This window comes from Tetrao urogallus (genome assembly GCF_951394365.1).
Source record: "Tetrao urogallus genome assembly, chromosome: 6".
Lineage (NCBI taxonomy): Eukaryota > Metazoa > Chordata > Aves > Galliformes > Phasianidae > Tetrao > Tetrao urogallus.
The window spans coordinates 23607941-23620629 of NC_136819.1; the positions used below are offsets into that span (position 1 = coordinate 23607941).

General features: G+C 43.2%; 1 protein-coding gene across 1 annotated transcript; it reads right to left on the reverse strand.

The window, feature by feature from the left end:
* Nucleotides 1-2548: 2548 nt before the first annotated feature.
* On the reverse strand, nt 2549-11306 carry F2 (coagulation factor II, thrombin; the record flags this gene model as incomplete). Its single annotated transcript, XM_079537435.1, has 14 exons — nt 2549-2689; nt 3092-3162; nt 4638-4816; nt 4990-5163; nt 5483-5650; nt 6113-6239; nt 6520-6630; nt 6983-7279; nt 7654-7784; nt 7864-7969; nt 8495-8545; nt 8726-8750; nt 10150-10313; nt 11225-11306. 14 exons carry the CDS (start codon nt 11304-11306, stop codon nt 2549-2551), a joined length of 1827 nt encoding a protein of 608 aa, XP_079393561.1.
* Nucleotides 11307-12689: the final 1383 nt, after the last annotated feature.

Below are 12689 nucleotides of genomic sequence, written 5' to 3' on the forward strand. Positions count from 1 at the left end.
GCCTTCCTAGCCCTTTCATCTCTCAGGAGGTGATGTTTTCACTTTGCTCCTTCACTGCCTGTGTGAGCTGGTTGTGAAGCATAAATTGCACATCTGCTCCAGAGCTAGAACAGAGCTATTGAAGAGTTGGACAGGCAGGCTTAAAGCAGAGTCTGTTACTCTGGGTTCTAATCTTGGCTCCATGCAACTGCTGCTTTTGTTGTTTGCTCTGGGGACCGCGGGAGTCCCAGCATTTGGGCTGTAGCGGAATCGATCTTGCCCGATTACAGTGAAAACTTGGTTTTAAATCAGTACATGTACAACAGGTCTATGCCAGAGCTGCTGCAAATGGCTGCAATTTTCCTTTTACAAGACCCCTGGCTGGGGTTACAGTGGATTTGTAATACTGCTTGGTGCTTGTGGTGAGTTGATGCACTGTGATAGCAGGTGACTTGTGAGCAGTCTTCATCCTGTGTTAACTAACAAGATGCCCTTCATTGCTTCACACTGCTTTGATTCAGTAGTTGCGGTCTCCTGTGCTGACCCGAAGCGGTCATGCCCTCTTATTAAACAGGCCTAAATGGCAAGAGGAAGTTTTGGCCGTTGTTGATAAGTGCAGAAGTTTTGTGCACTTGGGGCTGTTGGCAAATAGTTGTTTGGATGTCATTGGAGTTACTGCCACTACCTCTCAGTTACCAGCTGCTTTTTTGAAACAATTACTAACATATAAATGAATCCATATTTTTATTTACTGTACCATGTCTAATAGACATTCTGAAGAGCTGTTTGTTAATTAGTTCAGGATGTTAAAGCGGCAGTGCCTGCAAACTTGCATACTACTATTTTAAACAACTATTTTAGACTTAAAACTGATTTGGAAGTGAAGTACAGGAATAATGAGTAGAAGAAGATATAGTTGTTTACTATGAATGAGTTTTTTGCCCTGTGTCTTTGTAGTGTTTGGTTGGACTCAATATCCTGGGAGTTCTAAGCTAAAACTTGTGCACATAAATTAATAAAGCCTAATCTTTAGCCCAGAAAATATTTAAATAATATTAAACTGAATTTTAAAAATGATTCCTCTGTATTGTTTGTAATAAGTCTGCTTTAACAGTGGCTTACTCCAGAAGTTGTATGGTCCTGGTTCTCCATAAGTCCTCCAGGTTTCTCTCAAATTATAGCTGTGAATAGGATGAGGCTATAAAATTCAAGCATTAGGAGGGCTAAGAATTTTCATTTTTCAATGCCTGTGGTTATCAGTGACTTGAAACAGGTGTGGAACTTGAGCATTTGAGGTTGGTTTTCTCAGATACCTTTGAGAGGTTGTTTTTGTACTTTTCTTGGGCAGTCAAAATGGGCTGTCCTCAGTTGATTCCTAAATAAGCCAATTTCAATAAGGTAGCAAAACACAGTAACTGATTAATAACTTCATTTATTTCCAACAAATTTTGGATAGTTGTCTCTATCATCTTTTTTCCAAGCCGTTCTCCTTCTTTAATACTCCATTTGAAGCAGAAGCAACTTTATCTATTGCCTGTTTCTGTAACTTAATGGCACTGTGAAGGATGAGGGATTTGAGAATGTGATGTTTTGGGGAGCAAAGATAGCTTCCAAATCTCTCATTACTTTTGAGAGAAAATTGGTCTGAACAGATGGGCTAGTCTGTATAATACATGTTTACTATTGTACTTCTTTCATGAACACTGGAGCAAAGACACAGAAGTGGGGCTTCTTTTAAGGATGAATCCTAAACAGTTTTATAGGAACAAAATAGGTACAGTGCCAGATGCTGCCTTTGGAAGACCTTAAACTGTGTGTGTACAAATTGTTTCCTTCTGAATCTAGTTACGCCAGCAGAAAATACACTTCCAGGTCCCAGCAGTAATTGCCGTATAGAAAGTTAATGCTATGCAGAAATGCATGCGTTACTTCATCTGTTCAAACCCCTGTTTCTGTACATGATTGTACATGACACGTAGATGACATCTCTAACTTCAGACACTAACTTTATAAGGAGCAGTTCTGGTATTTTGTTGCTGCTGTTGTGGCTGAGAACAATGTCTGTCTTAGCAACAAAGGCTACAGTTGTTTTATTCTTGAAGTGGCATTTTGAATAATGCTACAGTTCCTGTAAGGCGGTAGGTATCTCCAGGTTGTTACCATTTCAGATTTCTAGAACAGAAAATGAATTCAATGGAAGGGGGGAATGGACAGTGTCCAAGAGAGGTCTTGCTTACTGTGACTTAAGTCCATCATCTGAAGTCTGAAATCTGTTGATTGTTATTGCTGATAGAGTGGAGAAGAACATTTGAAGGGCAACATCTTAACTAGCAGTACTGCTAGTGCTGTTGTGTGATGCTCCTAGCTATTGTGCTGGCATGGATTCAGGTGCTGTTCAGCTGAGCATGAACACGAGGAAGAAGATAGTTGAGAATTTTTATTTTCAGGGAAGAACACGTTCCTTTGTCAAGTTGCAAGGATTTACCTCCTACTTCAAGATTTTTCAATGTGTATGTTTTTAAGAAGTGGAATATTGTAGCAGAACTGAGAACAAGCAAGGGAAGCTCTTCTATCCTTGTTTTTCGATGGTTTTTCGCATCCATTTTTTCAGGCGGAATACGTGAGTATAAAATCCATATTTGCCATCTCGGTCACAGCCTTCTCCCCATGAAACTATTCCCACTTGATACCAACGGTTGTCATCTGGGTTCTGAAGCAAAGAAAAATGGAATTAGCACAAGAACAAGAGATTTTCAGATCTAGGACTTGTTTGTTCCACAGCCTTTTTGCAGCATGGATACCACTTTGAAATTTAAAGCGGTATCTACTAGATAACAGCTTGTTGGCATAGCTTTGTCTTCACTCTTAAACCTCTAAGTGGGAGTTGGCCAGCACTTAGAAATTCTGCAGCCAATCTCTGTATTTGCAGGAAACAGTAAAGAAATTGAGCTAGATGACTGCAAGATGCATCTTATTGGATCAGCTCAGGTTTCAGATGAATTTGCTTCAGCCACTCAGCGGTTTTAGTCTCTGCTGCTGTTTTTTTCAGGCAATTATACAACTTCAGCATCACACAAACCCAGCCCTGTGTCTTTGAGCTTGCTGAACATACCTTCATCACAAAAGGCCCCCCACTGTCCCCTTCACAAGCATCTCCTCTCTTTGAGTCTTCAGGACTGTAACCTACAGGCAACAGGAGAGTTAGACATTTGGCTATGGGAGAGTGGTGGTCATCTTTTCCTTGAAGCATTGCTTCATGATGTCTCAGACCCCCTGTTTACTGCTTCTACAAACACTGGACTTAAAAACAAATGATTTTTTCTTAATTTAATATTTCTATAACAGCTATCTCTGCTGTCTTTGCAACATTACTGATTTTGCTGTACTCTGCCACCCTGTTTCTTATCAGAATTGCCATTGGTCAGCTGCTGTTTGCAGCTATAGCTTGAGCTGCTGTACCTTTGTGTTACAGACTTCAGTGTGTGCAAGTTCCGTGCGCTCTCTTTTTTCATTGTACTGACTAGAGAAAAATGATCTTCCTCATTTTTACTTGCATGTCTGTCTGTAGGCTCTGCTCTTTGTCCAGCTGGATGTTTATTTTAGACTTGCTATAAAGACAGGTTTCGTTGTCATGTCTGCTGAACACATGCATTCCTCCTGTCATGCAAGGTTCCTTTTTGCTGCCATATGTCTTCATCTCAGCTATTTTTTCAAAAATGCTTTTTTAGAAGAAAGAATAGGAACACTGTATTGTTGGGGTGCTCGTGAAATTGGCTTCTATCCTGTCTCAAGCACATTGTTAGATGCAAACAGCACAAACTCAGCCTAATACTTGTTGACATGCCTGCAGGAATTAGAAATACAGCAATAGCAAGAAGAATTAATCTAGCACATAAATCTTTAGTGTATTTATATCTTGGACACTGTCTCTTCTCTCACAAAAAGTGCTAGAGGAGGTTTAAGAAGGTGCAGTAAAGATTATCAGAAGTACAGAATGCCTTCTATAGTAGGAAAAAAAAATGAGAAGTGCTCTTACTGCTCTTTCAAAAGCTTGAAAGAGAAATTACAAAGCTATAAGATCCGTAAAATAGCCTGTGACATCAAGAAATATGAAGTTATTAATAGATACATTCCAATTTATTGGTCAGGAAAGTGACCAGGAAACTAACCAGAACATTGGGAATGACTTTATCCACGCATGCTGTAATTAATCTGAGCGAGTCTGTTCCCAAGGAAGTTGTGGCATAGGATTAAAGAGGAGTTCAAACAGTTGAGGCAAGTTAGTAAAGAATGGATTGTTTGTCTACTAAGTATTACAATAGCTGGTTTGCAGTCCACGTAGAAAGCTGCTGAACTGCTTCTTATGCTGGCAAAAAGACTGTATTGTGAGCACAGTTCTCACACAGCTGTTGCTGATAATCAGTGGAATTGTTCCATTAGGCTACTTAGTCTGACAGCGTAGTGTTGAAACCTTATTCCTAAATTCTGCTGCCTTTGTGTTGTCTGAAAGCTGGAAGAGTTGCTGTCATGGGAGTTTTCCTTTAGGAGGGTATTTGCAAGTTTATTGGAAGGTAACTTTGTAGCACAAATTTCAAGAGGAGTCCAGACCCCATGTATTCAGTGGCAAGCTTTAACCTTATGCACCCAGGTGTACTTACCAGCGCAGAACATATTGTCAGTGACTTTAACCCTGGTGGATGCCTTGCAGGTATTCTGGTCTACAATAGGTAGATTGAGCTGTTGCAGAACTGTTGGCAGGTTTTCTGGGGTAGTGGCCCACGTTTCTTTCAGATTTCCCCAGCCAGTTACCCGCCCTTTGAATCCTGCCAGCATCAACCTGTGGAAAGAAATTAGATTATAACATATATACTATATCTCTTGTAACAGCTTTCTGTTGCCAGACTCCTTCACTGTAAGTAGCACAAACAGGCATCTTTCTTATCGTCTTCCATGATGACCTGAAGGATGTTGCAGTCTGTATTTCTGAGACTGAGGCAACAGCCACCTCACCTCTGCACAAGCTCCTTGGTCGGCAGGCAGACAGGATGGATGTAGTCGCTGAAGATGACCGGTCGCTTCAGGTGCAGGAGTGCAATATCTCGGTCCATGTTCTCTTTCCAGTTGTACTTGGGATGGATGATGATTTTATCCAACAGAACAATTTTCTCTTTATTCTTTTCATATCTGAAATAGTTGTAAAGGAAAGAACTCACTGTACAGTAGCAAGTGAGAGTCTCTGGGGGCTGACGACTTTCTCAGGTGCTTTGTCCCCTCTGGATGATGGAGTGCACCTTCAGCCTTTCTGTTCTCCCTCTCACTTCAACCTTTGGGATCAGGAAGCACAGCATATATAGCTCTGTTAAATCCCACTAGTGGGAGGCCTTTGCCATTAGTTTGCATATTTCTGTGTACTTCCTTGGATACTGATTTTTATCCAAACCTCATTATATCTCATTGTTTCAAGGGTAAAGCTAGTTCACTCTTGCTTAGACTAGGCTCTTACTTTGCCCTGAAATGCTTGCCAATCCGCACCAAAATGTCATTTGTGGTCAAGTTCTTCTCCCAGGGTGGATAAAGAAGGCAATGAGCAGCAGTCAAGACCCAGCTGTTACTGATGAGGCTGGCACCACACAGCAGCTCTTGAGGACTCTTTTTGTAGAGCATCACCTGCCTTAGATACAAGGAAAGAGGAAAGCTTAAGGATTGAAGTCTTGGCTGGACGCGTGTGTCTTCATGTTATCAGGGACAGTGGGATTTGCAGTAAGCACGGAAGCACGTTGTGCTGTATTGATAAAAAGACAGATGGCTTTATTGAAAATATATCTACCCTGGAGATGTGTAACTTACGTGATAGACAATTTGCCTTATTTTCTTCACTTGCAAAAATTTATCACATCTGTTCCAGCAAAGCTGGAACCATAAGCCACACCAGCACTCTTGCTTTCCCTGATGCTTGTATACTTAGCTCAAGAGGAGAAAAGTTTATTTCCAGCTATTTTTCTACTGCTTTATCAACCACTTGGAGAATCTGTGATTAGAAATGATACCAGCTACATGCTAACTGGCAGATTGCCCTTTTATTTCCCCCTGCTTGAAGTGGGTGGGAAGGGCAGAGAAGGGAGATAATACTTACCAGGGGGAACTTCCAACTTCTGCATCATTCCCATGTACAACTCTGCCTCCCATGTAGGAGTCCATCAGCTCCTTCTCACTTTGGTCTGTTATCTGTTTCTTTTCAAATAAAGGGCGAGTGCCACAGTCTGAAAAAATAGGCAGTCTGTTTTCATTACTCTGCCTGCTTCACAGCAGCACAGTTTTATCTGAAGTCAGCATGCTAAGTTGGAAGAGCCTAGGAAGAGAGTGCTTATTAGCTCCATAATTGTAACTAGAGTTTGACAGCTTGACTTCTGCTGCACCTTCAGGGAATTTAAGTGTCTCCCACCCCTGCTTTTGGCAGCTGTTGGTAAGCTGGTATTTCGGAGGCACAGTGGAATGCTCTGGCAGAAGAAATTGCAAATTCTCTGCACACTTATTGCTCACCTGCTTCACCTTCACCAAAAGTTTTTTCATCAAAGAAGGTTTTGAACTCCTGAAAGACGGTACGTCCTGATATTTCCTCTAGCTGTTCATTCTCATCCTCTAGCGAGCTGTCTGAGAGAGACAAAGAGATGGACGTGGTAAAAAGCCTACTGCTGCTGTTTCTACATTTAAGTCAGTGTGGATGTTCATTTCCACACATAGTAGGAAGGATGAAGGAATGGCATTTTAAAACAGTTGTTATTTTCATGTTCGTCATCCATCAGTGTGAGGCTTTAGTGAGAAAAGTACACCTGAGAGAGGTAATGGCTCTATGTACAGGTATGGTAGGTTAGTACATGTGTTAGTTGGACAACTAGGACTTTCACATGCACTAACTCATACTAATCTAGTCATGTTTTGTTGTTTTGTTTGTTTTTCCATTCCCTGACAAGTGTGCCTACTCAAACCAATAAAAGCTTCTTACCGCAGTAATGCAGGTCACAGTATTCAAAGTATGGTGGTTCATCTATTACACACCAGACACCCTCATCATCTGCATCAGGGTTCCGACAGTAATTCTCCAGAAGCTTCACCTCTGGATTAATGGTTTTGCCTTGGAGCACTACTTTGGCCTTCTCTGAGGCCCATGGCAGGCACGTAGCGCCAGATACAGTGACCGAAAGCGTCCCTGTATAAAGCATGCCTTTCTCTGATTCACAAGGCTGTGCTGTGGTTGATGGTGTGACCCGAGGAGTGAATTCAACTGTTGTCCTTTCTTGACCTGGAAAGGCAGAAAATTGTGATTTAATCCATAGCTTTGTCCTAGAAAATACTTCTGTTAGCAAACAGTATTAGAACCAGTTTATTAAAGCACAGAGTTCCATTTATATTTGAGAGCTTCTGCTATGCTACCTCGTGAGTGGTGACCCTCAACAAAGTTGTAGTGTCAGATGTTATTTCTGGTATGCGAATGTGTGTGTAACTCGGTGATGTTTCCTCCCCATCCTCTTTTAATTTTTAAGGCACGGGTCCTCTATTCCATGTGTCCTCTATTGTATAAGCAGCCTCCTCACTAATTCTTTTCCCTTTCTTAGGGTCACTCTTACTGCTAAGTTCCTTGCTGGTGAAAAGCTGGGATGTAGCGCTGAGACGTACCGCATACTGGAATAGGGCACTCCTCCCGTTCCACCGTGGGGTCTCGTGTGTAGCACCACGGACCTTTTGAGTTGTTGTCTGGGTTCCTGCAGTAGTTCTCAGTGAGGTCAGGATAATTAGATGCATTAAATCTGTGAGGAAGGGGTGGTTAGGCTAGGAAGGAGAGACACCCTGGAGAACCCTTTAGGGGAAAGCAAGAGATGAACTTACTTAGGTATATGTGGATATTTGCTTGTCCACACTTGACATTCAATGCCTGATTTGGTGTAGTTAATTGTCCCCCGGTAGTTCTGGCCCAGATTAACAGCACAGTTGCCTGCCAAAATCCCAAAACAGGTGAGCCTGAGTTGGTGGAAATGGATGTAATATTTCTCAAGGTCAGAAGTACCACAGGTGCCTTTAACTTTTGGATGTGTGTGAGCCTGCACAAGCATAGGTATTCTTTTTATAAGATGGGAAGAGCACATCACTTAAACTTGCTTTGCCTCATCAGAGGGAGCTCTGCCTGAGGCTCTGTGCTTTGCTTTGGCTGTAAGGCACAGGCCAGAGCAGCATTGAGAGTCCAGTCTAACCCAGAGCTATACTTAAGGCCGCGTTACTTTGTCACAGGGAAAAGCGTACCTACTCTATGCCATTTCAATGGAGCAGTAAGGCAGTTTGTAAAATGGATAGTGGGGAAATAAAGAGGAAGAAAGAAATTTAAACTCCTCTCATGATATTTTTCTTTCTAATTAGATGACCTTGCCAATTTCAGATTTTTTTTTTCCTTCTGAAATCTGCAGGAAGCACATTTATAGCATTCAAAATATCTGGGAGCTTAAGTTCTACATGAATTTCTTACCTTCTAGACAAGCATCCAGAGTTGTCCTAGGCATTTTTATGCCCTGACATACTTGTAAAATAAGAAGAAAGAAGCACATTATATGAGAGAATCTAAATAAGCATCATGGTTTGAACCAGTTCATCATTTAGGGTCAAAAAACAAGCACTTTTTCCTGGAGAATGAGCTGTCTTAAGAGGGTAGGGAGCCATTTCTCCAGGAAGAGTTACTGAGGAACTTGAAACAACCTACCTTGGTATTTTGCCCAAAATGCATCCTGTAAAAACAAACAAGAAAAAAAACCACCATAAATATCAAGGAGTAGAGATGCAGTACATCAGACCTTGGCTGCTGCAATTCAAACAAGCAGAATGCCTCATTGCAGTAAGTGGAACAAATTAAACTAGCTCTGTTTGTATTAAGTACTAGGGAATCTAACAAAGCAGAAAGTCTGATATAAAACCACATTCCCACTCATCAGACTCAGGATTCAAGTCATTTTTCAGCTCCGCTCTGATAAGCAAGTTTTTTGCTTTGCTTTGCCTTATGTCCCATGCCAGCAAAACACAATACCATAATACAGCAAAGTTCCTGTGACAAATTAACCTAATGTCTGCAGGTTTCTGCACCATCCTCTGAAGGTCATTTTGATTGTTAATCTGTGCTGAGCTTCCACCTTGGCTTTGTCTTCTCTATATTGACCTAGACCCATCCAGGCAGGATGCACCAATGTTTTTTATTGCTTCTAACAAACGTGGAGATGCAAACACAGACAATTGGTTATGTGCAGAAACATTTGCTGTCCTTGTTCAGCTGTTAATCAAGTAATTGATCATCTCCAGGAGAGACTCAGGCTACTTGCTGTGGATTTGCAACTAATGAGACTAACAGAAGGGACTACAATCCCTCCAAAAAAACACCAGAGATGCTTACAGCAGTTCTTCCTCATCAACCTGCAGAGGAAGTAATGCAGCACAGAAGTCCAAAGAATTTAACCTGAAATTTCTAAAAGTCATTTGCAAGTATTGCTCAGTTCCTCGCATCTGCATCTCTCCCGTGCAGCCTGAGAGTGATTGCTTTAGAAATAGTTTGTAGAGCTTTTATCATTCTGGCTTAAACTCCTGACTGATAATGCTTATTATTTTATACTCAGGTGTGGAATTATCACTGGCCTTGGGGCTAGGAGTATTTTACAACAGGATGGAGAAAAAAAAAAAAAGATTAGCTGAGTGAATGAGTCTGGAAGCCAGAAAATTGATACGCTGTGCCAGAGTTTCATCTCAACAGGGCTTGAGGCGTCTGCGCACAGAATTTGTTTGCAAAGTCAGCTGTTCTTTGAGTGTCTGGGACTGCAGCTATTCGAATGTGTGTGGCACCATACTGAACTAGATGAAGGTGAAATTCTTATCTAGTGGTTGAGGGGAGGCTCTCTTTTATTTCACTTCACGCTTGAAATATAGAGAGGAAAAGGAACTTGAGATTTGCGGTGCATTTCCAGGAGTGCTGTAGGAGGGAATTTCCCTAAGGATATCTAGTCTCTCCCTGGGTGACAGGCACAATAGCTTTGCCTTCGTAGCACAAAATTGCGTGTTAAGACCCCAGCCCCTGGCTGTGTGTGACCCACAGGTCTCACTGCAGGAGCTGGCTGCAGGACACCGATGTGGCCTGTGACGTACCGTGTCAACAGTGGATTCAAGGGCTTCAAAGGCCTCCTCGTAATTGCATGTCTCCTCCAGGCACTCTCGCTCCAGGTTTCCTTTAATCATCTCTTCCAGAAATCCCTTGTTGGCACGTCGTGGACGCTTGAGCAGTGACAGTGCCTGCCCCTTTTCCAGGAAAACTACCGAGTCAGAACACTGCCAGTCAAAGGGATGCTCATGGTGGGAGGGTCCCTGTGTCTCCTCTTGAAGTTTTCACTCAGCTGGCGTAATGCTCCCACAGCCCAGCCTCCCCAGTTCAGTACAGAGAAGGGAAGCCTTGTCAAGGACCTGTGAGGTTCACAGCTGGTGATCACAGCAGTCTCACTATAATTCATCTGTCAGGATTGGCTTCATCCAGGTCACAGAAGTGACAATAATCTTCTGCTATCCTTGGCAAAGCTGCTCTGCTAATTCGCTTGTTTGCTTGGAGCTTGCTACTGCTGTCTGCCAACCACTGAATTTCTGTCTTGCCAATTTCAGGCTACTGCAATAGGCATAGGTAAATTCCATCTTCATCTTCACAGGCCCTGATCTGAGACCTATGACAGGTCTTGCCCCATACAGCAGTGGGTTAGAAAGGACCTGAACTCATATTAAGACTAAGTAGATGAAGTAGAGGCTCTAGTAAAAGAAAAGGAGCAGTAAGCAGGAAGGCTGCATACTGTATACGACCTAAACTTTAGATAAAGGATAGCTGGAGAGGGAATGCAGAGTTGCAGCCAGTGGGGTCAGCTAAGGAGCTAACAAGACCCACAGTTGCTTGTTCTGAGCCACATTCTCCTTCTCCACCATCAGTCAGGTGACCTATGAAATCCACTGAGCTGTTGTCACCAGCTTTCCCTGCCAGCTGCTGGGTGCCGCTGCATCCTTCTGGGCAGGGAAGCAATATGCTCTCTCTGCTCTCTGCACCCTTTCGCTCCCAGCTACAGGCTTCTAGAATCTCCTTCTGCATTACCTGGAAAACCTTCCACAGGCTTTACCACTGAAGGAATTAAGCCCATCCTCCTTCCTTAATCACCCACTGGTACTGCCCATCTCCCTGTGTTCTTACCTTCGTCATGGCTCAAGATGGGGTGCAGAAGGCTGAAAAGGAGCAGGCCCTGCAGCATAGTGGTTTTGCTGTGCTTCGCCATGCTGTACAGCCCTGGCTGCAGAGGAAATGCAAAGGAAGCAGAATAAGTGGAGTCACAGCCCTGCTGGGTTAATATTAAACCAGAATGAAGAAACAGGACTCCAGAGGTCATGATGTGTCAGGGACAGCGGGACTGAGGCTCCTCTTATCCCTTTTCTCTTGGCATCTTTCCCTCCCTTTGGGGCATTTTCATTTTCATACTTAATTACTAGAAGCCAAACCAAATGCCTTTAGATATCCCGCCACACTCTGGACTAAAATTAGCATCTCACTGTATAACATGGCATAAGGATTAAGAGGATAAGTTTGTCCCAGGGCACAGGGAGAGCTTGGGCCAGCAGAGAAGTCTCTGCCAGCTGCCCCAACCCAAGCAGCTCGCTACTGCTCCCTGTGTCAACCTGCTCTCCCGCAGCTCTTGGCATGACTGCTGCCTCCCCATCATGCTGGCTTGGTTCCCTGCTGCAAGTTCTTGGATGCTGTACTCTAACAGCGACCTCCTTAACCATTCCCAGTCATCCTCCTGGCTTTTTTTGTTGAAGTTCCATCCCTTTGCCCCTTAGAATCCAGTTGTCTTCTCTCCCCACAGTTATCAGCAGGCTCAGTCTGATATTTTGGCACTGGAACAAAATTTGAGTTTCCGCTGTCTCCCTCACCCATGCAAAGTAGCAGAAGGAGTGCTGGCTGCAGTCTCTGTGGATTTTCAATTTTCCTTCCAGTTAGGTCAGCAATGCCATTCTCAGTGTATACTTCCCGTGGCAATATAATTCCCAGTGGGGTGGAGGAGGGTGAAGCAGTTTGAAGTCTGGTCTCTCCCTTCTCTTCCCACGCCAGTGAAACACATTAAAGTACATCCAGAAGGAAACAGAAACTCTGCCAAGCAAACAGCAAGCAGAAAGTATGCCAGAAACAGGCAGAAAAACAAGGGCTTGCAGGAACAGGAAGGCAGGAGTGATACGGGTGCCACAACATCAGCTAACAAGCAAGTTAAGAACTGAACTAACAGAGCTGGGAATGCTGTAATGATTCCTACATGCAGAAAGTTGGAATGGTGAGAAAACAGCAGAAAACAAGGCAGGGTTGGAGTAGGCTCAGAAACTGCCACAGAGCACAAAAGTAGTTTCTTCCAGCAGAGAACTTGTTTTGTGCTGTGCCTCCGTGCAGCAGATACAACTGTAATGTTTATCTCCATAGAAGGAGTGCAAATATTAGCATTAGGGTGGCTCAGGAATGACTCTGTGGCCACTGGTACAAAGAGCAGTTGCAGAGGCTGCCGCCTTCATCTAACAGGAATATCCCTATTCTCACCCACCACACCTGGATTTTGGAAAAGCACCTTTGGGAAAAGCCAGATTGACCTGGGTGTGTGTGCATAAGATTAGCCACA